This window comes from Eumetopias jubatus, unplaced genomic scaffold (genome assembly GCF_037043125.1).
Source record: "Eumetopias jubatus isolate StellerSeaLion01/CBP00866 unplaced genomic scaffold, mEumJub1_p1.0 scaffold_7, whole genome shotgun sequence".
Taxonomy (NCBI): domain Eukaryota; kingdom Metazoa; phylum Chordata; class Mammalia; order Carnivora; family Otariidae; genus Eumetopias; species Eumetopias jubatus.
The window spans coordinates 85,660,662-85,685,481 of record NW_028274813.1 but is presented as its reverse complement, the minus strand read 5'-3'; the positions used below and the strand labels follow the sequence as shown (position 1 = coordinate 85,685,481).

At 48.0% G+C, this 24,820-nt stretch overlaps 1 protein-coding gene across 6 annotated transcripts in view; it reads left to right on the top strand.

Annotated features, from left to right (window-relative positions):
• The window catches only part of FRMD5 (FERM domain containing 5), a 303,780-nt gene that overhangs the window by 256,011 nt on the left and 22,949 nt on the right, over positions 1-24,820 (top strand). For 5 of the 6 annotated variants that reach the window (XM_028126611.2, XM_028126610.1, XM_088025105.1 and 2 more), the window contains exons 2-7: positions 3,819-3,923; positions 8,568-8,610; positions 8,828-8,906; positions 17,006-17,103; positions 19,231-19,354; positions 22,575-22,662. In XM_028126611.2, the coding sequence (XP_027982412.1) occupies positions 3,819-3,923; positions 8,568-8,610; positions 8,828-8,906; positions 17,006-17,103; positions 19,231-19,354; positions 22,575-22,662 (537 nt within the window). Of the gene's footprint in view, positions 1-3,818; positions 3,924-8,567; positions 8,611-8,827; positions 8,907-17,005; positions 17,104-19,230; positions 19,355-22,574; positions 22,663-24,820 lie in introns of those variants that run through there. The other variant, XM_028126614.1, reaches the window with a different exon arrangement.

Sequence of the window (24,820 nt, the reverse complement as noted above, 5' to 3'; positions counted from 1 at the left end):
TCACTTGTCCTGAAGATAAACATCCTCAGGCTTGGAGCCCTGACTTTGTGATAAACATTAATCACCTGTCAATGCAAGTGCTTGTTTCCCCAGTGTAATCAATGGCACAACATTCAGCATACAACACACGGTTCAGCTTGTGGTGTCAGAGCAACTGTATGCAAAGGGAATAGAAGACAATACTCACTGGATTTTGCCATCCCACCAAAAGAGAAGACTCGGCTACCACAGAATATTCCAGAAAGCCCCAGATGTAGTACAGGGAGACCACAGAAAGAGGATCCTAGGACACAGCTGGCTGGCATCTGAAAGTACAAGGCCAGGAAGTTTAAAATTCCTATACTTACCCCTGCCAATGGCTTCTCGTAGGGAGGCCACCATGGCAGTTCAGCTGACTGTGACTCCCTGCCCCAAGGCTGCCTGAGGCCACTTCGCCAGCTCCTGGTGTGAGTGCTCCAAGAGAGGGGCGGTTGCAACCCTCTGTGAAAGGTGCCCCGGCAGTGCTCTGAGGTGATGCTGCCTTGTGTTTCTGCCAGGAATTTAAACTTGATGGAGAGGCTCCTGGGTGGCTCAGATGGTTAAGCATCTGCTTTTGGTTCAGGTCATGATCCTGGGGTCCTGGGATTGAGTCCCGCATCGGGCTCCCTGCTTAGTGGGGAGCCTGCTTCTCCCTCTCCCTCTGCCTCTCCATCTGCTCATGCTCTCTCGCTCTCTCTCTCTCTCTCTCTCTCTGTCAAATGAATAAAGTAAAAAAAAAATCTTTAAAAAAAATAAACTTGATGGACTTCTGCCATCAGGAGGGACTCTGTTCCTGCCTCTCTCCCCATTCCCCTCACCTCCCACCCTCCAGCCTCAGAGAAACAGTAAAGGAAGGTGCTTCTCTTCATTAGTCTTCATAAGAGCCTTGTAGCTCAAAACCATGCATCTACCATCGGTAAATGGAACCTGAGGGAGCTATGACTTCATGGGGGGAGCAGGAGTTTCACCAGATGCTAAAAAGTCACAAGAAAAAAGATCCTGTTCTATTGATATAAGGGAAGTATAATGGGATTTTTTTTTTTTTTTAACTATCTGATGAGAAAAGCCATGTTTGCTTTTTCTTCCTGTGAAATGGGAGAACTCTGAGTTTGGATCTACTGAATATAAAGTTCTCGCCAACTAAGGTCTGTACGAGTGTATCCGAGTTGCCCGCTCCCGCAAATGAGTTATTTTTATGGCAGACATGATTCTTATTAAAAGTTCTTGTGATTTCTGTCACATAAGGCACATTTTCCCCATGGCTACCCCAGGCTCCTGCTAATATAGTTGTTGTAGGGACGGAAGTGAACTACATCAGCCATTAAAACGCACCCTAACTGATCACCATGAAGTAGCCACCTCCATGCAAAGTAAAATTTTGAGAGAAAAATATTCACAGTATGCAACTGCTTCTCAATATTCCATTCCAGTTGCTCTGGGAGAGATAATAGTACAGCACATACTGCTTGGGATAGAGTTAAACATTTCCTCTGCTCCCAGAAGAACCTTAAAAAAGGAGTTTAAGCTCTTCACACACTCTGGGGTATCAGTGAGGAAATAGTTGAGCAGTCCCTGCTCAAAAAGACAGTTGTTCATAGAGTCTTTTGCAAAACCTGGTTTGTAACCCACTGCCCAGAAGTCCCAGTGTGATTCATAACCAGAGTAGCTCTTTCTGGTGGGAGATCAAAGGGTGTAAGAGTTGGGGCAGCTGCTTGGGATTGTGTTAAGAGGGAGTGTGGGGCCAGCAGAAGAGGAAGGGAGGTGCCCAATGGCACTGCCTTCCTTACTTGAGCTGTCTACTCACTCATCCTTCCAATCCTGCAAGGATAAGCTTCTTAAGATATTTGCTGAGAGATTGGATATCGTGCCCTAGTTCGTCTTGGAAAGTATAGGGTGAGCTGGCAGAAGGGAAGAGGTGAGGTGTAAACCTTTCGTGGAGGTCTGAAAGGTCTGCCCATTCTTGGAGCAGCACCAGGTCCTTGGGCCTTCACACAGGTGAGATACTTCGGATTCTACAAGTCAGCCTTGATTTCGGATGCAAAATGAGACACAGTCCCCCCGGAGATGATCGTCTCCGCTGAGCCGCAGGGACCAATGGGGACAGGCCTCAAGAGCGCTACCTTGCGGAGCTCCAGATAGTTTGACACTTTCCCGCAAGTCATTCTCCCAGCGCATCCTGGATACCGACACAGGTCCCAGAAGGAGAAGTTAAAGGTTTAGAAATGGCCTAATTTCCTAATTTATGAAAACTTTTAGCCAACCCTCTACCTTCTGTTCATTCAGTTGCTCACTTATTCAGTGAATAATTGTTGAGGACTTAGCTGCCATCTGCCAGGCCCCATGCTAAGTTCTGGGGGAGGGCTCCTGCCTTCATGAAAATTACAGCCTAGCAAGGGAGCAGACAATAAATAAACAAGTAAAAAAAACCAACAGGATAATTACAGATCGTTGTAAGTCCCGTGAAGGGAATACACAGGATAAATGAGATAATTGGGAGGGGCCCCTCTGCAGGGGGGACATTTGAGCTGAGACCTGGAGAGAAGCAGTGGCCATGGGAGGAGCTGGAGGAAGGGCAGTCCCGGCGGAGGGCACACAGGGACCCGGGGCTGGAAGGCCTTGGAGCATCAGGGAGAGAAGGCGTGGCGAGAGAGCAGCAACGGGAATGATGCAGGAGGAGTTCACAGGAGGCACAAGCTAGGGTGTTAGCACCTTGGAGGCCATGGTCAGAGTTTAGGTTTCATTCTGAGAGCAACGGGGAGCCGCTGACAGTGTTAAGCAAGAGTGGTAACCTAATTAAAGACCACCGTATGCTCACTGCCACATTGTCTGTAATAGCGGATAAGAAACGAATTCCACGAATATGGAGCCAGGTACGTACGTGTGGGTTCATCCCAGTGGTCTGCAGCAGTTCGAAACCGTGAGGCATGTCTGTATGTACTGCCAGAGAAGGACTCACAAGATACCCTCAGTAGGAGAAAAAAACGACAAGAAATAGAATACAGCATAAAATATGCTGCCACTATATTTTAAAAAGTGATATATATGTATATAGGCTTGCCCGTGTATAAAATCCCACATTAAGAACACACAAGGAGCTGGTCATGGGTTGCTTCTGGGGAGGGGAACTGAGGCACAGGGTGACCGGGATGGAAGGGAGACCTACTCTTCATGGTGTATCCTTTTGTACGGTCGAATATATTAGTATGCCTGTGTTACATATTCAGCAAAAAAAGCTCCCGTGTCTAAATTGTGGTCACCATGTTTGCTGTGTGGAGAGAGGGTGTTGAGAGATGGTGGTGGCTTGACCATGGGTAATGGGGATGGAGACAAGTGGGTGGATTCAGGATCTATGTTAGAGGCAGGACCAGCTGGACTCAGCGTATCCCACAATGACTTGCCCCACTCCCGTGAGTTCAGGAAAGCTTCGTGCATTTGAGATTGCAACTGGGCTTATCCGACTCTCCTCTGACTTCTGTGACATCTTTGTGGACTGAAGGGTTCTTGGGTTCCTTCCAGGTACAAAAAGCCTTGGAACTTGAGAGACTGTCTAATGCATCACAATATGGAGGACATGGTTACAGATACGTGCCCTTTTCATATCCTCATCCAACTTCTAGACAATTTTTTTAAGTAACCTCTAGGCCCAAGGTGGGGCTTGAACTCATGACCCTGAGGTCAAGAGTCTCATGCTGTACCGACTGAGCCAGCCAGGCGCCCCTGAATGGTTTTTAATGACAATCAAAATGAAGTTACACTGAAGAAGCCCTATCGTGTCTCCATGGAGCTTGCTTTCTTTGCAGAGAGATGCCAAGGGCCAGTACCTGTTTGACCTTCTTTGCCACCACCTGAACCTTCTTGAGAAAGACTACTTTGGGATCCGCTTTGTGGACCCAGACAAGCAGCGGGTAAGTCAATATTTGAAGCGCAAATATTCACTGACCTACTGAGGGTTGGTCAGTGGCCTGAGTCCTTGGACTGCCACTCATACTCTTGAGTTTAGCCTCAGGGATGAGTGGCCCCCCGGGCCCTGCTTTGGGTGTCACCTCTTCAGATCACGTAGCCACCTTGGCAGAGCTCAGCGAGTGTGGCCTGCCGTTCACAGATGCTGAGATTGGCAGCCTAGAGGGCTGACATGATCTGCCCAAAGCTGCCCGGTTGGCGGCGGAGCAGCAGGGCTGGTGTTACTGTCTCCAAGCACAGGTCACAGGCTAAGCCTCTCCCACCCACTCTCTAGTGACTGAGTTGAGCCACACAGTTCCGGCTCGGAAGGGCCCCACCTTCCACCAGTTTGGGCAGGACAGAGATAGAGCCGAACTGACATGGGCCCCTGAGCACCTTGCAAATGCTTCCGTTCTCATTCTGCTCCACAGACACGGGGCTTATTCCAGACGGAGATGAGAACAGGTCCATCACCCCCAGGCTCCAGCCTGCCCTGACTGGTCTCCTCCCTGCTTGGCTCTCCAGATGCCATCCTTCTCTCTTCCCACAGCCTCCACCTGCACAGTCCCCCCGCCCAGAACATCTCTTCTCCCTTTCCTCACCTCTCCACACTCCACACTTCACTTCTGGCTGACTCCTTCTCACATGTAATGTCTCAGCTTGGACTTGCACTTCTTCCGGGGATTCTTCCCCCACCCCCACTGTGAACGAGGAGTCCCTCCTGTGTGCCCCACAGGCCCTGTGCTACCCCTCTTGTAGCACTTTCTACGCCATGCTGTGGTTGCCTGTTGGATTACCTGTGTTCCAGGCAAAAATGGAAGTTCCATGAGTGCATGCACTTTCTCTCATTCAGCACTACATCCCATAGAATGAGCACAGGGCCTAGAATGTAGTGGACGTTCAGTAAATATTTGCTGAAGGAGTGATGAGTGGGTGAGTTCATGGTGTATAATGCCAAAAAATATCCCCCTCCACTTGCCCAGCGGCTCCGCTAGCAGACATCTGCACTTTCTAGAACTTCTTTTCATCAGCCCTTTCCTTTCTGTGGGGATGTATTCTCTGGTGCCCCCACTGAAGTGGGAAAGTATGCAGAAGCATTTGGGCCTGTGTCTCCCTTCCCTATACCCCTGCCCACCCCACACTCTGGTCTACCATCCTCCAAAGACATTATCAGCACAAATGCCAGAGGGTCCCCCTTCCGTGGGTCCACTGATTTTCCTCACAGCTCCAAACATGGGTTCCTTCTCTGTTGTCACTGGGGGCCTCAGAGCCCCAGAAGGCACAGTCCCCTAGCAATGCCCATGACCACAGGTAATGAATGAATGGATACACCCCTCAGCATGCCAGAGTCAAGTGCTGTTTTGTTCTTTGATGCTCTGAGCCACTGTGTCTCCAGGTCACATTTAGAGTTTTCTGTTGAACACTTTAGCTTAAAGAAAGAATCCATAGGGCTGTGTCCCTTTCTTTTGAAAAGCCCTGCCCCCTTCACTGATGTATTCTGGTCCTCTTGGCTCAGCAGAATTTTGAGCATCACCACTGTTTAGGAAGTAAGGTCAGCCCCTTGCCCTATGAAGGCTCCACGGTCTTGACATAAATACTGTCCTTAGCTCTAGAACCTCGAAAGGGCCATGATACCAGGAAGCTACATCTCCTCACATGCTGTAGGTGTCCATTCACTATAAAATGATGGACTGTTTTTACAAGGGGGTTTCTTATTGTTTATTTTTTTGGTCTCAGCTGTTTTCTTCTTAAGAGGGTAGGCCGGTTACCCCAAGTTCTCTTCATCTCCTGAAGAGAGTGGCTTATGAAGAAAAAGAAACAAAACATATCCTCATTATTTTCTAGTTAGGTCAAAATGTGCTTAAGAACAATAAGAGAGTACATGGAGGGGATAAAGATCAAAAGCAGGAGGAGACAGAGAAATATAAAGAAATGGAGAAACGGGGAAATAAACCTCTATGGAGGGGCTACTGTGTGCTGGGCTCTGCACTGAGCATAAACCCAGGCCTTTCAGCCGATGTATGTTGAGCCCTGAGTTCTATCAGGCACGAAGCTAAGAGCTTCCCACGTGTTCTTTAATCCTTACGCAAATGAGCAGAGTATCCACAAGTCAAACAGCCATTCTCTGGCTGAGGAAATAAAATGTCAGGTTAAGTAGTAACTTGCCCAAGGCATATGGCACTGCCAGTCTCCCGCTCAGAGCTGTCTGATGCCAGGCTCTGTGTGGGTTCTAAGGTTCCAGCTGAATTCATACCGGACAGTTTCTTGAAGTTGTGTGACTGTGCTGAGGGGTAAGGAGAGCAGAGAGGCTTGGAAAGGTGCTTGAGAATTGTGGGGAAATTTTCACCCCAGATCGGTTGAATCGTGGTAGAGAATGGAGGGGGTTAGTTCCCCGCTCCCTTAGGTTTCTTAAAATAAACGTCCTCCCCTGGGGCACCAGAACCCAAGCTCACATCCACCCCCTCACTGCCTGCTCTGCACAGGTGTCCATGGGGTCTGGGAACGCTCCTGGTCCCTCCTGGGGCACCAACGGGGGGAGCCTGTTGCTGGCTCAGGTCCAGGGCCTCAGCCTGCTCTCAGACTCTCCTTTCAAACTGGAGGCACCCTTTCCAGCCACCAGAGCCTCCAGATCATGCCACATTGGCCCAATGACCCAAATACAGGTGGAAACTGCCCTCTCTGAACCTTCTTTTCTCTCCTCCTGACCCTTCCTCCCCAGTCTCCTGTTATCAATTTACTAGTGATTGTGGGACCCAGATTTAGCCAGACCGCGGCAAAGTTACCCTTTACTCTGTTACTGGTACAAAGTTACCAGTTACTCTGGCCATCTCTCTCTTTTTGGGATCCTGATTTCTCTTGATTTCTCTACCAGACCCTTAAAATCTCCTGGACAAGCTGTGACAGCTTTCGCTTCTCCCCCCACTTCCCCCATCTCCACCAGCCTTTCACTGCAGTGCAGACTGAAGTCCTCTTCAGCCCTGGCCAAGGGGAATAGGCTTTTTGTCATTCAGCTCCACCTGCTTTCTGCTGAGAACGCATCTCGTGGTCTTTCCTTGTAGTGTCCATCTTCCATTGTTTATTTATTTTAATCTATCTGTCAGATGCCTGGGGGCATTCTGAGCCCCAGACGCTCGCTGTGTTCTCCTAGCTGGACACAATTCCGATGTGCTCCGATCAGACGGGCCTCCTCCGCCTTCACAGGCTCAGCCTCGAACCCCACTTGTTTCCATGCAATTTCATCTCTTGCCTTTGCTTCCCCGTGAAGCCAAGCCGCGGTGGGCCGTGTAATGTGAGAAGGACCTCTTAACCACATTGAGTGGCTATAATGAGTTGCCAGCCTCATGGGAACTCAGATCAGAGGAAGCAAGAGAGCAGAATGTCAGCCCAGATTATCCATGTGGAGCTGACGGAGGAACTGGCTCTTAGTGGGTCCATTAACTTCGTGACCCACAGCCCAGCCCAGAAGGTGAGAGCTGGGAACCGCAGGAGGCCAGGATGCTGTCTGCACGGCCCTGGCTGCTTTCCTGCCAGAGGGAAGGTTCTGCCAAGATGTTGCTCTAAATGGAAGTAGCCAGAAAAGAGGGAGATGTGGACCCAGCATGGACCCGCTTCCTTCGTCCGTTTGGTAGCTGCATCTTGAACACTCTTCAGGGCACCAGCGGCTGACAGTTTTCTGCCTTCACAGAGCTTATGGCTCATGGTTTCAGTCTACTTCCAGATAATCTAATCCCAAGTAACAGCCATTGTAGCTTTCTGCAAACTGTCAAACTTACTGATTAGCATAAAAGCAACAAACATCAATAATGCATTTTATAAAGCATTCATGTAGAACTGGGAAACAGTTATAGAATGATCTCATTGCTTCCTTCCCACAAACATAAGTACCATGGGGAAAAAAAATGTATTGCTACTGTATCCTGCCTCTACAAAAATCCAAGGGAAAAACGATAGATCCTACACATTAGTTGTGGTTAGTTATCTTATGAGACTGAGACTTTAAACATCCCTGGATGCCAAGGAATCTGAGTATGTATGCCCTAACACAAGGGTTGGCAATATGCTACTCAAACAAAGATGGAGGATGCACCAGCCATCTCTGCCTTCTCACCATTGATGAAATTCCACCTGTTAATACTTTCTAGAGCCACGACCAATAGCCTCTGTCCCCACTGCCCACCCCTGCCAAAAAAAAAAAAAAAAAAAATAGCTGGCACATAACACAAACACACACAACCCACTAATGTCAGCGTCTCCCTGCTCAAGACAGGTGGGGCTTTGTCCCCATTACACATACGTGCATTCGCTTGTGCCTACTGGTACGCCAGAAATACGTCTCAGAACCCTGGCACCCTACTTTGGAAGGCAGCATTGCCAGGGAAGCCCAGAAATGGCATCTGAAGCTGGAACTCTTCCCCCTTCACAGCTGGTTCCATGGGGAGCTTACTTCCAAAACTCCTATCACTCTCTGCTCTCCAAGCCTACATATCACAAACTTTGGGGCTGCTCTCAGCCTGGGCTACAATCTGTCCAGTTATTTAAATTGGGTAAAACAAGTTAGAGTTGACACTGCTTCTCATTCGGGCTTTCTTGTTCTGTGTTCTCTGTTTCAGCATTGGTTGGAGTTTACAAAGTCTGTGGTGAAGCAATTGAGATGTAAGTATTCTTCATGAAAATGTGGGGAGCCTCACCCCTGGGGAGGGTGGGATGAAGCCTCCCGTGTTTAGTACATCTTGGTCATTGTCCACCGTTCCTGTATAAGTTGGCCCTATACCTGTGAGGACTTTCTTATGATGCATCCCAGTGGGGAGGGAAGCCCGGTCATCCTCTGGGAAGGGTCTTTCCTGAGACAGGCACGTCTCTGTCTCTGCAGCCCAGCCTCCATTCACCATGTGTTTCCGTGTGAAGTTTTACCCCGCAGATCCTGCTGCCCTGAAAGAAGAGATAACCAGGTAAGGCTGAACTTCCCTCAGCCACTGAGACCTGTTGGAGAGGAAAGAGGGACTGGAGTCTTTCAGATCCTCTATTTTGGAAGCTTCTCACTCTTATAAGGAAGGAAATCTTCCTAAATATAACCTTACTTCTTCTGTATTTCATTTCCACATGCTTTCTTTGCTCACCCCCTCAATGGAACTGGAACAGAGTGAGCTGCTTTCCTTCGAGGAGTGTGAATACTTCACATAAACTAGCCATCTATAAGGAGACCTGGAGTCATTACTTAATCAAAAGCATTTTTTTCTTTTACCAAGGCTGTGGCCACCATGGATGTTTTTGGAGAAGGTGGGTTGCTTTTGTTGGGGGAGGAGGATGTTGCTTGAAATAGACTCCGGTGGCCTAATGTCCTCAGGAAATGCCAAAGCAGGACACTGCAAAATAAGCCGGGAAACACTGAAGATTTTAAATCCAAGTGGATAAACTCCAGTGTGCTGACGGATCCGCCCGTGATAAACGCTTCCTTGTTCTGGGTCATGTTCTGTGGCGGGCACACAGCTGCACGGAATGGACACAGCACCACGTGAGGATGAGAAGGAACTTCTGTGCCCACGTCATCCTACAAGAGGGTCAAAGAATAGGCGCTTCAAAGCTTCACCAGAGTTTTGTATATATGAGCCAAATTCACTCTGAAAGTCTTGCCTCAGAGATTCAGCAATGCTCTGTACCAGGGATCCTTCATTTTTATATTAGAAATATCTAATTTGGACTTGAGCAGAATGTTGGTGTTACCTCAGAGAGGGCGGGGCCCTAGAGCAAGAGATGATGCCAGGGAACCCTAGAGCTGAGGAAGAGACAGCTCTGCCGCTTTCCACTTCCCCCCAAAACCCTGGAGACTGCAGAGACCGGGATGAGGCCGTGGCCAGTTATAGAGACTCTGTCCTGTAAGCCTTTGCCATCTACTTCTAGATCCTGAACTGCTTGGGAGAATTCCAAAGAAAGGAAAGAGGAGGGAAGAAGGGAGGAAGAAGGAATATGGACTTACATTCACTTCCCGTTCCAAAGAGCGTGCCACTAGCTTTATGTCAGATAAAAGGAGCTAAAGTTTTTCTGAGAAGGAAAACGAGGAAATGGGGAGAGTAAGAGGGCAAGAAACAGGGCTAAGTAGTGCGAAGGAAGCAAAGTGGGACAGAGAGGAAAAGTGGCTTCTCACGTGGGTCCCAGTGGAGGCTGGGGGGGATCTTGCAGTGCCATCGGGAGGATGAGGAAGGTTGTTTCTTCGGGATGCTCAGGGCAGTCTACACGCACCAACTTTGAAGCTCTGAGGCCAGTGAGGGCATTCATGCTCCTTACTGGGCATGGAAACGGCAGGTTCTGTTCATCCACACGGAAGTGGATGTGGCTCCCACTTCGCTCATCCAAGTACAGGAGCAATCCTATAGTTTTAGGAGCGTGAACCTGCCCCGCTCAGGACCTTCAGAGTATTTGCCTCACTCTGAACCTGTCCCTTTCCCCGCCACCTGCTTCTCTGCCAAAAGAGGTGATGATACCAAGGCAGGCCCAGAAGGCCACACTCCTGTCCACGTGTCTGGGCAAACTTAACACCTCTTTCTTGAGAACCTGGCACCTTGCCTCCTAACACCACACCTCAGGATCTCCTGGTCTCCGCCTCACACAACCAACAGTGAGGATGACAGGGATGATTCTAACAACTCAGTGAGCGGCCAGTGAGAGCACGGCAGACACATGGCTTTCTGATTTGATTAAAGGGCAAAAATATATGGTTATCTTGGCCCTTAGGAGCTCTTAACAATACAATTTTCTAAATCAAATGTTCCTCCATAATACTAATGGACAGACTCTCCTACTCAAAAAGCAGCATAGACCTGGAAGCTCTGATCCTATTTCTGTCACTGCTCAGCTCTGTGGCCTTGGACCCAAGCTATTTAACCTGTCTGGCCTTCAGATCCCTTATTTATAAAATGAGGAAGAGAAACAGCTCCCGCGTGGAATTGTTGGGAGAACTGACCCCTACACTAGGATCTTGTACTTTGTGACAACCACGCCCCCCCACCATCCAGGCAAGCCTTTCGCTGAGCAGAGGCAGCCAGGTGGATTACATGGTCCTTGGACCCCCGAGGGCTCCACACGGGGCACAGGTACAGTTAGCTCTGGCTTCGCTCCTTTGCTGAGGTTAAAAGGCACTTCTTTTCTGAGATTCCCCACTCCTCCTCTGTCCTTTTCCCCGACCAGCTAGAGTCCTGCCACTCAAGCAGCTAGTTTTTGAGGACTCAGAGAAAAAGCCATCCCAGTTAGCCAGTCATCCAAGTCCTGGTGGCACAGCATGAGGGCCATGGCCAGGCCTCTCTCCAGGTCAGCAGGCTTCAAAGGCGCTGACAAGGGAGCGAGCTCCTCCCCCTTCCACACACATCCAGTGCTGAGCATCCGCGACTGTCCTCCCCTTGCTCTCCACCTCACCAGCCTGCCTTCCCTAGAATGCATTTTCCAGGCGTTGTTGGGAGTGTGAAGCACAGGGTGCCTGCACCTGGTATGGAGACTTCGTGCCTCCCCCTCCGAGGCATTCTGTGAAGACCTTGGAATTAGCCCAGTCTTTCTCCTCGTTCACGTCCCTACTGATCTTGAGAGAGTGGGTACCTGCCCCAGCCTCACTCAATACTTGTAATTCATTCCTGCCTTAGAGCCCTCCCTGCCACCTTCCTGCCAAACTAATTTAGCTGTCAGTGTGTTTTTTCCTAGCAATATTGGCCCTCAATTTCAATGCCGTCGCAGCTAGTCCCATAAAGCCAGACTGAGAGGAGGGGATGAAATAGGGAGTAAAGAACTGTGCTTCAATTTATCTCTTGGACTCTTCCCAGATGATAAATTTAGTTGCCAAATCCTGATTAATCTCTTTTGTCATTTTTTTAAAGTAATAAATAGATTTTCTTGTCTGAGCTAGAGACAAGGCAGAGAAAATGGGGATTAGGCACCAGATTTAGCGTTTAACAGGGACCGCAGGTGTATGAACTCTGTGGAAAGGTCAAATAGTAGAAGGAAACAGTGCAAATGGCGCCTCCTTCTAAGGAAACAAACTGCCTGACACATTTGAGTGGGGGTGCTCACAAAAAGTATTAATCGAATGACAGGATATATTTGAGAATGAATGGAGTTTATAGGTCATAAATTCCTTTGATGAACACCACTTGAGCCTACCTTAGGCTAAGATGGCCTGGGAAGCATTTTCTATAAAAGGCCAGAGAGTAAGTATTTTAGACTTTGTGCACCATATGGCCTCTGTCACAACTACTCAGTTCTGCCTTTGCAGTGCGAACGCAGCCAGAGACGATACCTAAATGAATGAGTATGGCTGCATTCCAATAAAATGTTGTATTTCACTGGAAACTTTGGTGGCAGGCCATAGTTTGCCGACCCCAGACTAACGCATCGAAGAGAACTGGGTTCAAATTCCAGGTTGTCCTTTAACTAGCTGTGAGACAAGGCAAGCAACAGTCTCTCCAATCAGTCATGTCCTCATCCATGAAGCAGGAAGAAAAAAACAGTAGCCACCTCCCAGAGTCATCGTGAGGACTGCATGCGAGGGTACGCATTAAACTGTACAGTGTGGGGGCACCTGGCTGGCTCAGTCAGTGTGGCATGTGAATCTTGATCTCAGGGTCATGAGTCTGAACCCCACATTGGGCGTCGAGCCTAGTTAAAACCAACCAACCAACAAACAACAGTACAGTGGGTGGCTCACAACATGCATTCAGTAAATCATTAATATTTTGTTTTGTTACTGTTTTGTCGGCTGTCTCTCCCCACTGGAATGTAAGCTCCATAAGAGTGGGGATTCTGTCTTGTTCCCTTCTGTATTCCCAGCACCCGTGGCAGTGCTTGGCACATGTAAGTGCTCAAAACTGGATGGATGGATGGATGGATGGATGGATGGGTGATAGGTGGGAGGAAGGGTGAATAAGTGAGCTAGGCACAAGATGTACAGTCTCCCTAGAATATTAAAAGTAAATTAAAAAAAAAAAAGCATCTCTTGACTGCAAGGGGATGATTATAGGATTATAGAGGAAGCCAGGGACAAAGAATCTGATGAAGGAAAGTCAGGGCCAAAGTGAGAACTCTTTGGAGAAGCTCTTCGGGAGATGCTAGTTCTCTCCAGAGGTCAGAACCTTTAATTCTGGAGCCATCTGTAGATTCATCTCCACCCTCTGATATCAGAAAACACAGTGCCACAGCCAATACCTTGGAGAGATGTACATGTCACAGAAAGACAGGTTTTCCTTGGCTGTCTTTTTAGGTTTTCACTTACTCTGCCTTTGGATAGTCCCAATTTGCACCTCCATTAATTTAGGACAACATTGGCATTAAAGCAAAAATGGAGATGAGGCCAGGAAGAGATTGGCAAAGTCTACTCAAGAAGTGTCCTAAGGAATAAGCTTGTTGTCTTAATTCTGGTCTGATCTGTTTGGTTCTAATGAGAATTTCTCTCCGATGACAGAGTTCTCTTGACTTCATTTAGGACCCCTCTCTCTCTAATAACTAACTGAATTACCAGGGAGGTAGAAAAAGCATCAGGCCCTGAGTCAGGAGGCTTTCCTTGATTCTGATCCCTGTATCACCTCAGACAAGTTGCTCTACATGTTTGGGCTTCTGTTTCCTCACATATGAGAGAATTAGGCTCTTTAACTCCTGTTCTGAGGTTCTGAGATGGGGTAACCCAACTCATCAGGAGTTGGCTGGGCTGGGTGGCCCCAGCAGGTGATCTCTTCCCTGGTAACAAAGCGGCCCTAGTAGCAGTGTCTCAGGCAACAAGATAGTCTTCCTTAGGCCCATGTGTGGCAGGGGAGAATATGCCATGTTCTCTTGAGAATAGGTCTAGGGATGCTATGAGTCATGTGGGGCGTATTCTCATGTCCGACAACAGCAACCCATTAGTTACCACCTTCAATGAACAAAACATGAAGCTTGATGAAAGGTACCATGGCAGAAAAGGGAGGGGGACCCCTAGTACAGCTCTGTCCCCTGAAGCTAATGGCCGATTCTTTCATGAGCTCACTTCTTATCTTTGAAAGCTGTGCTTTATTTTTAGGATATTGACTTGCCTCCCCTTTCCCTACTCCCTTCAATTGCTGTTCTGTTGCCTGACAACGTTCCTGTGGTCTTACCCTTGAGCCCCTGTACTGTCCTACCTCCAGAAGTCTAAAGAAACCCCACTCACCAGTGGAAAGCCTGTACCTTTCTAGCTCACTGGAGGCACCCACCATGCACCCATCAATAAAGATGCCTCATGGAGCTCCTGGGTGGCTCATTCGGTTAAATGTCTGCCTTCAGCTCGGGTCATGATCCCAGGGTTCTGGGATCGAGCCCCGCGTCAGGCTCCCTGCTCAGTGGGGACCCTGCTTCTCCCTCTACCTGCTGCTCTCCCTGCTTGTGCTTTCTCTGTCAAATAAATAAAATCTTAAAAAAATAAATAAAGATGCCTCATAAAGACAAAGGTTCTCAGGGTCAGGAGGAGCACGTCCCCCCCGGGGGCAAAGGGGGCAAATCAGAAGCTCCAGCAAGGCTCTTTCAAACCCAAGAGACACACACAGATTCTGATGTGCTCCCCCCAGGGGATGTTCTCACTGCCACATTGAGAATCACTGCCCAGAGCCTAGTTGTCCCTTTCAAATATCTCCTTTAGTCAGGTATGTGCTGTCCCTGAATTGTGGACACAGATAGAGAGGTACAGAAGGAGTGATATATGAACTCAAGCCCAGGGGATGATCAGTGAGTAAAGGACAAAAGGTTTGCTTCCACACCCTGCCAAAGCCTGTGGAAGGTGGGAGCTGGAGCAGTGAGAGGCGAAGCAGCACTCTCCCCCTCCCTCCTCTTCCAGGCTTTGCCTCCTTCCCTCCTTCCCACTCTCCCATACGGAGGTGTGGCATTTTACTGGGGGAAGCAGAGTGAAGACGAGTAGATCTGGTAGATCCATCTTAACTATTCACTCTACATGTCTCTTTTCGTTTTTCATGGCAAACACTGGGGCAGAGTGGGGTAGCTGATGGTGGTTGGGGGTGAGGAGCAGAGTTCTTACCAACTTCCAGACTATAGACTCACCTTCCCTTTGGTGTGGAGACAGCAATCCATCCTGATGTGGTTAGATGGATACTTTCAAATATTCTTAGGACAGTGCTTCTCAAACTTTATATATAAGTCACCTGGGGATATTGTTAAAACGATTCAGTAGGTCTAGGATGGGCCTAATATTCTCCATTTCCAACAAGCTTCCAAATGATGCTGACCCCCCTGATTTGTGGGCCACACTTTGTGTATCAAGGCCTTAGGAGAGTTTTAATTGCTCCTGCATTTGTTTGTTAATTACTTGAATCAGTAAGCCCACCTCTCAGAGTCACCTGCTGGTACCCCTCCCCACCCCAGAAGTTACACCGTCAATGGTCCTCTTTCTTTTGGGCATTTTCACGGGACCAAATGGGCATAGAATCCTCTGTATTATTCTTCAGCCTGAAAACAGCAGTAGTGGAAACCTCTAGTTGTCCAGGGAGGGCCCAACTTGTTTTTGGTTCAGCCTGATGGAGTTTAGGGGAATTTTATATTTCCATTACTCCCGTAGAGGTTCTGTAGTTATCTATGGCTAACAGCGTGCCACAAAACTTGGCTTAAAATGATAAGCATTTATTATCTCTCCATTTCTTTGGGTCAGGAGTTCAGGAGTGGCTTAGCTGGGTGGCCCTGGCGCAGGGTCTCTCATGGGCTTGCAGTCCTCTGAAGGTCTGACTGGAGGATTCACTTCTTTATGACTTAGTCTCAGATGTTAGACAGTGTTGCTTCTGCTTTATTCTGTTTGTTAGAAGCAAGTCACTAAGTCCAAACCACACCCAAAGGGAGAGAATTAAGCTCTACTTCTGGAAATGAGGAGTATCAAAGACACTGTGGGCATATTTCTAAATAACCATAGATGCCCCAAGACGAGGCAGCACTGTGGTAGGTGAGACACATCAGGGTTTGATACACTTGGCTTTTGCTCTTCTCAGGGCACCTGTAAAGTTTTGACATCAGAGACCTACTCCTTGTAAAGACATTTCAAAATAGAGCCAACAATTCCATTCCACTGTGACAGGGTCCACCCAACTCCTTGTGAAGCCTCGAAGCAGTTATAATGCAAGGAGGGCCATATAACATGGTGACCAAGAACCAACCAGTCCTGAACTCACATCCTGGCTCTGCCACTTCCCAGTTGTGTACCCTTGAGAAAATCACTTAAGCCTCAGTGCCCTTATCTTAAAAGGGGGCAATAAGACAACACTGTATGTTAATTATACTAGAATTAAATTTAAAAAAGGGGGGGATGATAGTACCTATTTCAAAGTATTAGGTGAGAATTAGATGAGATAGTGCATGTAAAGTGCATAAGACCTGGACTGGCAGATAGTAAGTACTCAATACATATCAGCTACTGTTAGCTGTTATTCTTGCTGTCCTGCTTCCATCTGAGGTGAGAGCTTTCTGTTTGAAGAAACACCAGCCACAAGTTGCTCTGCTTCCTTCACTGGTGCCCCTTCTTATAGCTTATTCAAATCCTGAGAGGTCCAGCTGAGCTCTGCCAATAATCAAAGTCTGTTCCACACACAGGCAGGTTGTCTTGTAAGCCGAGGAAGAACTTGGCCTTGGGCTGGTTCCCTCACCCACCGTTCCGCTTCTTAGGAAGAAACATCGGCCAGAATCCACGGCAGAGAGAGGTTCAGTTGGCCCCTCTCTGCTGACACAGGTTTCTTTCTCAGCACCAAATGGGCCAGGGCTGGCTCCTTCCAAAAGCCAGCACTGGAGTGGGGCACAGTGCTTTTGCCAGGAAGCACCAATTCTTTTTTGAGCTACTGAAGGAAATTGACAGGTTGTTTTGAATTGACCCCAAATCAGTTTGGGGCAAAGTACTTGTAAGTCTTCAGGAAAATGGAAAATCCATTTGTTCTGTGGTACATTTTAAGTTTGTTTTAATGTAGTAAAAAAAGTGCCCTGACAAGAATTTTGATAGGCTTATATCCCATCCTTATGTCTTTAAAGCCATCAGAGAAATCCTTTCTAGTTCCTGCCTCTGTTTTCTCTCCAGGTACTTAGTCTTCCTACAGATCAAAAGGGATCTCTACCATGGCCGCCTCCTCTGTAAAACATCAGATGCTGCCTTGTTAGCAGCTTACATCCTTCAAGGTAATGACTTTTGACAAGATGAATTTTTGCTTTTCATGCTAAGTACTGATTATATTATTTCAGTTACCACAGATGACTACTTCCTGGGTTTAAACAGTATCTGACTTGAAGCAGAGTCTGAATGAGAGGGCTTTGCCTAGACTCCCTAGGTCCAGAAAGCTCCAACCACTCAACCCTACACTGTGCCTAAGGTCTTTCTGCCAGTGCCTTCAGATCATTGTGACTCTCTCTGGGGTTTCCTCTACCCTTGGCTGACAGAGTTACTGAGACTCTGGAGAGTTATCTGAATCAATTTTTTCCTAGCCTTTCATGCAAATCTCAAAGGTGTGAAGTATCTTGGAATTTTGGTGTCCCTTTCAGAGATCTTTCCATTCAGAGTGGTCAAAGTTGGAATGTTTACAAGAAACAGACACATTTCCTAGCATCCATCCTAATAAGGCAGGGTTGACTCTCTATCCAGCTGATGCCGACTGGCTTTTTTTTTTTTTTTTTTTTTTTTTGCAAAACAGCAGGAAAGGTATGCACTCTTCATGTATGTGATGCCTTCTCCTTCCATCAAGTGCAGGGGCTCCTAAGTGCCACTTCCAAGACTTCTCTTAGTCCTTAGGCCTGAAACTGTCACCAGATTGTTCAAGACCACAGCACTAAAATCAGTTTCCATCAAAGAAACTGAACTCTTAATTGGAAATCTGTGAACTCCAGGAAGCTACTCTGTGAAGAGAACCTGAAAAATGCTTGCCAATAAGAAACTATAGTTCTTCTGCTAAGAGAAATATCATAGCTGCAGTAAGAATGTAAAAGTCCACACATTGCAACTTTGACTTCTGAGACTCCTGTTTTTAAAAAGCAAGTCTAGAAGGTGCCTGCCAACTCTAAGGTACCCAAAGAGGCCACCTTCATTTTTAAAGGAGAACTTGGTCCTAAGTGAGATTTTAAACTCCAGTCTTTCCATCAGATTTACCCTGACAACCATATTGAATTTTTTTTTCTTTTGAAGAAATAATTGACATCCAATACTGATGTTTTCCACTTGGAGCTTCCTAAATAAAATCATAATAAATGACTTCATGGCTCAAGGTCACTCTGGACTATAGATCTGGGAAAGCTTTTAGTCTCTTGCTGAACGATAGAAATTCCCAAGTAATCTGGAAGACACAATGAGTAGATTTGCGCACAAGTACAATATTCAGCTGTGAGGAAGGCACATTTTCCTCTTAATTTTTACTCCTCCCTCAAGATTTCTCCGGGGCCTGGTTGTGGCTCTCACTAAGGAAGGAGAAAAGACAACCCCAAAGCAGCTGACACTTTGTAACATACTTCCTCCTCACATATACATGATGTTCCCTGTGCAGCACATCCTGTGTGGAGGGCTGGGGTCTAACTTGCTTTGCGGAGCGCACCCTCTGCAGAGCACACTCTCCGCAGAGTGCACTGATCAGAGATCCCAGCAGCTTTAGGGATGGCCTTTTGCTCTCTAAATGGGTGGAGGAGAGAGCCCCGTCCTGTGCAGAAAACTAAGAAATCAGCCTTAGGACCTAGTGCTCCTGAACTCAATGGCCAGTTTTAACCAGTCTTCCCACTCTCCAAGAGGGGCCTGACACCTGGCCAGCCCTCAGTGTACTCAAATTACATTCACTTGATTTGATTTGATTTTGACTGAGAGTTCAGTTCTGAGTTTGAGTCACGGCTCCTTCATCAGTGTGGCCCTGCTAAAATCCTGATCTGGTTCAGGCCCAAGAGACTCTATCTTCCTGATCAAGCTGTTTCCTGTGCTGCCACAAAGAGCATTGATCCCAGTCCCTTTTCTCAAGACTCACTGGATAAAACCGTGATACAGCCCTCTGCTCTTTTATTGGATATTTACTTGTGGTGACCACAGAACACAGGCTTGGCTCTAGTGTCTCTGCTTAGGCTTGATACCAACCCAGAGTGCAAACCTGGCAAAACAAAGGTAGGCATGCTTCTGAGGGGCATGCCCTCTGCCTGACCCACAGCCATGCTCAAGATCCATTGTTCTTTATAAATTTGGTGTGTGCTTTGGCTTTTGCTCTGTGTGTTTTCTTGTTGCTTTACCAGTGATGATTTGCCTGTCTCCACAACCGTTTTACTCTGCTTTCCTTTTGTAAGCGGAAATTGGGGATTATGACCCAGGGAAACACCCTGAAGGCTACAGCTCCAAGTTCCAGTTTTTCCCAAAACATTCAGAGAAGCTGGAAAGGAAAATTGCTGAGATTCACAAGACAGAACTCAGGTACGTGACACTCATTCGGGCTCAGGACACTCTGCCCCCCAAAGCCCGAACACACAAGTCCTGCGCTGCATCCTCTGCTCCCTCAGACCCAGTCCTCCTAACTCTAAGATGTGCCATTTTCAGTATTCCACTGACAGCACAACCCCAAGCCCTGTAGTGTAGGCTGAGGCTTGAGGGCAACAGGGTCATTATAGTGTAAGGAAAACAGAGAGGGATGGCCTCTGAAAGGTATCTGCTTCACTAAGATAAATGGAGAGAGAGAGCGGGAAGCATGGACTAGGGAAAAGGAAAACATAAAAGGAACAACAGAAGAGAAAATAGATGAGAGGAGGCATGTGAAAAATGGGCAAACCCCTACCTTCAGTCTGTGGCAGTGTGACAGGTGGCTCTGGGTCAGTGGATGGGACTGCACAGGTCTGGCCTGGTTCATAAATGCTGGGGATGCCCTGAGAGCATGTGGTTCGGGGGCTATGTCTCCAGTACTGCCTCATTCAACTCACAGCCCTACACAGAGGGAAGGAGGGGAGAAGCAGCTGGAAGCAGGAAGCTTGTCTTCCTCAGATTCTTAGTTTGCCCAGAATATGCCAAATTCCATAAAATAGCATTAATGTATCCTTTCACCCATATAGGGTTTTCTACAAAGGCTGATTAAAACAACAACGACAGTAGAGCCTGGGTGGCTCAGTCGGTTAAGTGTTCCACTCTTGATTTCAGCTCAGGTCATGATCTCAGGGTCACTAGATCAAGCCCCGTGTTGGGCTCCACCCTCAGCGGGGAGTCTGCTTCTCTCCCCCTCTCCTTCTGCCCCTCCCCCCTCACAAGGCTCTCTCTCTAAAATAAATAAAATCCTTAAAATATATATATATATGTATATTTTTTTAAGGATTTTATTTGACACAGAGAGAGAGCACAAGCAGGGGGAATGACAGGCAGAGGGAGAGGGAGAAGCAGGCTTCCTGCAGAGCAGGGGAAGCTCAATGTGGGGCTCAATCCCAGGACCCCAGGATCATGACCCGAGCCAAAGGCAGTCACCCAGTCAACTGAGCCACCCAGGCGCACTAAAATTCTTTTAAAAAAGCAGTAGTGTGTATGCACTCTACTTTGTGTGGCATGCTGAAGTACAAATACCCCAAACTGATAAACTATGGAGAAAAAGGCTATATACAATGCAGTACTGTAAAATAAAACATGCCATCATATTAGTATGTTACAATTTTTTAAAATCTTTTTTAAATGTTTGCTTAAACTACCTTCCTGGAACAGGATAATGCCTAAGGGGTTGGGGGGGATATTTCTAATGTTGATATTAAGCTTCAACTTAATATTGCACTGGCTCCCACGCTCCCAGGGGAATGGAGACACCTACCAGAGGTGGAATCCTAGCTGCTCCCCATCCCTCTCCCGGTGCTGGTGTGGCCTTTCTTGAGCAGGCCAGCTCCTCCCATCACTGTTAGGGAAATAGCGGCCCCTTGTGGTAAAGGTCAGAATGAACGTGGACCTTTGAGAGGGTTCAGGGTTCGTTCAAAGCAGAGGGTTTTACATGTCAGAGCAGTGGGGACAGCCCTCCAGAAACCTAGTAGGAGACAGGGGGTCCCCCAGGAAATGATGCCCACTTTGAGGGCCCTGGAGGCTTGGGCCAACTCCTGGAACGAATGGAGCCCACAACACCCTCCAGCTTCCAGACAGGGAGTGAGGAAGTTCCCCACGAGGGGCAGTGGTGCTCAGCTGCCTCTGGTGCCCAGCCTTTTGCCTGCCCCACAGACATTTCCCAAACACCTTCTCCACACCTCAGGCTTGCTGGTGGCTGTAGAAATCTGCAGTCAACATAATGCCTGCTTGCACAGGTTGGCCTCATCTTCATTATGTAAAAATGTGTGTTTCCTCCCTCGGCTCTAACGTGAGTTCCTGGAGGGCCCAGACTGTGCACTTTATCTCTTGGTAGATTTTACAGCAAGCAGCATGGAGGCTGGCACAGAATGTGCTGATTGATGTCCCTCCCGAAGGACACTAGGGGGAATCTGGCCTCCTCCCTGCTCTGCCTCCTCTTCCTGCGCCCATATTGCTTGAGACAAATAACAAACTTAGAAATCGGCAACTTTCAGTCCTGCCCACCAGCGGTCAGAGTTGCTGTTGACACACTGCCCACCCCTCCTCGAAAGTGAAACCAACCCAGCATCTGTAGGAGTGTGTCTGCTTCACCAGGGCTCTGGACCCTGAGGGTGCCTGAGGTGACACTGTCACTGGTTCTGTGTGGAGCTCAGGAAAGCATCTGCGCACAGGCAGCTGCAGAAGGAATGACGCTGAAGGCGCCTTCCTCAGGCTTGGCACTAGGGCTGCTTTCTTCCTTTTCCTGCTTGTTTCCTTTTCATAGTCATCACCCTGTGGACAAACAGAGCTATTGTGGAGACTGGGGAGCTCAGCACTGTCTCCTGCTGTCTCTTCACTCTCCATTCCCATGTTCCCTTTGGGTAAAGGAAACGTGTTGGCAGCACCAGCAAGATATATAGGCCCCTTCTTTGTATTTCAGTCTAGATCAGACAAGAAACCCAATGGCCTACAGCCAGCGTACAAGTGTGTTTTGTTTGCCTGCCTGGTATTTGAAATTGTGAAATACCACATAAAAAGCAGTATCTCTGATTTCCCTTTTAAAAGCAGTGCTTTTAACATCTAGCTGTGTTGGGCCTTGCATTCCCACCTGACTACAGTCTTGGAGCTGCTGCCCTCATTTGGTGAGGTAGCACTCCCCAGTTTGGCACAGCCCCCACCACTCCCTCCTGTTTACACTCGGGCATGTCATTCGTTATGTAGTCGGCCTCAGTCTGAAGACATCTGAGTTTTTGACCCCAGAGAAAGGATCTCTGAAAGTTGGTCCTGAACAGGGCAGGGAGCACACTCTATGGAAAAACCAGAGTGTAAGACTTACCCTGAACACTTTTAATATATATATATATATATATATATATATATGTTTTTTTTTTTAGAGAAAAAGAGTGAGTGAGTGGGGGGAGGGGCAGAGGGCGAGAATCTTTCAAGCGGACTCCCTGCTGAGCACGGAGCCCGACTGGTGCTTGATCTCACAAGATCATGACCTGAGCTGAAATCAAGAGTCAGACACTTAACTGACTGAGCCACCCCCTGAAAGCTGCTTAATGGAGAGTTTACCTCAGGGGAGTCTATGAAAACAGGAAACCCTGAAATCATCTCATTTTCGTTATTCCAGTGGTCAAACACCAGCAACATCAGAGCTGAACTTTTTAAGAAAAGCACAGACGTTGGAGACATATGGAGTGGACCCTCACCCGTGTAAGGTAAGACCCCCGTGGTCCGAGGCTCCACTGACCTTGCCTCCTCCAGAGGCCAATAGGCAGGGAAGGAGTACATGCCTGCGCCAGCCACCCTCAGTATCTGGCTGACTGGCTCTTTCAGAGACAGAGGCCAGCAAAAGTGTCACTCCTTTTGAAAACTCCTCTGGCTTCCACGCTGCATAATTTTGTGGTGCCACATCAACCTCAGAGGGTCCGAGGCAAAGTCAATCTAAATAACAAATCCAAAGCTGGGGCCCCACTTTGGCAGCAGTGGGTAATTTTGTGGAAACGAAGACAGAAGTGTGGAAGTCCCCCCACGGGGAATGATCAGAGGCCACTCAGCGGACTGCCCGCCCTTCCCTGACCTGTACTCTAGTTTCTTTACAGGAGCGGGGTTTATTGCCCGCAGCAGCGTAAATCACTGCATGTACCTGCGGCGGAGTTGCACTTAATTCCGTTATGCGCCTGGGAGGGGAGACAGGAAGCAGCCAGGAAGCCTCTGCCCAGGGCAAACCTCTGTAATTGCTCACATGTGTCTGGCATTTTGGGGAAGAGCGCAAGCAGCCACAGTCACTATGCAGAGCAGTGGGGGGACATGGCTTCTTCCCCTCTCTGTGGCTGTGTCCCTCCACTTCATCTCATCTCGGTTGCTTTGACACTCCTGGTCTCTGCCTCAGTTTCCCCAGCTTTTGCCTCTCTTTCCACCACTGGAAACCAGTACCACCAGTAAAGCTGATTCTCAAACTAATCTGAGGGAGCCATTATCCTATGGGAACAAGAGAACACTGCCCTTTTTCTTCCTGAGGGGACACCATAAGTTTCCAACAAAAATGAAAAGAACAGAATAGAGGGGCACCGAGGTGGCATAGTCGGTTAAATGACCAACTCTTGATTGAGGCTCAGGTCATGATCTCAGGGTCACAGGATTGAGCCCCGTGTCAGGTTCCACACTCAGCAAGGAGTCTGTTGAGATTCTTTCCCTCTCCTTCTGCCCCCTCCTCAAATAAATAAATAAATCTTAAAAAAGGGGAAAAAAAAACAGAAGAGAAAGCAAGGAACCCAGTAATGTAGGTGCAGAGTTGCATTTCCCTTGGCCTCTGGGTGAGATGATGGTGATTTGTTCTTGCATGGGATTTGATGCTGAAACTTCCAATATTAACTTTGAGAACATTCTGGCACTCAGAAACCCTGGTCACCTTTTCCACTCCACACAGTTAACCAGTACAATCCACCAGTACAACCCACTGCCAGATAACCCTTGTGTTCTTGGGGGCCAGCACTGTCAGAAAACACATCCATGCCTGTTAGTACAAAAAAAAAAAAAAAAAAAAAAAAAGTATGGTTATTTACAAATGAATTCGCGAATGCCCTCATATGAATGGATACAGATACATCCACAAATTGCTCAGATACTCTCCGCAGGGAGACTGCATAGGACTGAAGAGAGCTTCGGAGTCAGCTGGCCTTGACTGCAGCTCTGATCTCTGGCTTCCTGAGGCCTTCGTAGGCTTCTCTGAGTCTTGCTTTCTGCATCTGTGTGAAAGTACACAGAAAGTACTCAGTGACTGCTCCACGAACTGCTGAGTCACTTCAGGACCTTAAAACACATAGCTGCCTAGAGATAGCGATCTTCACCATAAGGTGCCAGGTCATCTCCAAGCCAGCTGGTAGACGGTGAACCTGAGCACAGCTTAATGGAGGTGGGTGAGGGTTCTCTACTGTTGCCTATGTGCGTCTGGAAGCTATAGTGGCAGCCAGCCTGGTGTCCAGCCCACGTCCCCATGTACCCTAGGGCTGTGAGGCTCCTGGCTCAGACCCACCTTTGATGAGTTTGTCCATTATCAGACAGACAGAGGCTAAAGAAGCTGTGGGAAGGAACCCCTATTAATACCAGGCACTGTATGAGGCCCAATTCCTCATCATTTTTTTCTTTTTTTTTTAAGATTTTATTTATTTATTTAATTGACAGAGAGAGAGAGACAGTGTGAGAGGGAACACAAGCAGGGTGAGTGGGAGAGGGAGAAGCAGGCTTCTGGCCGAGCAGGGAGCCTGATGTGGGGCTCAATCCCAGAACCCTGGGATCATGACCTGAGCTGAAGGCAGTCGCTTAACCAACTGAGCCACCCAGGCGCCCCATCATTTCATCCCCACAGCATTAAAT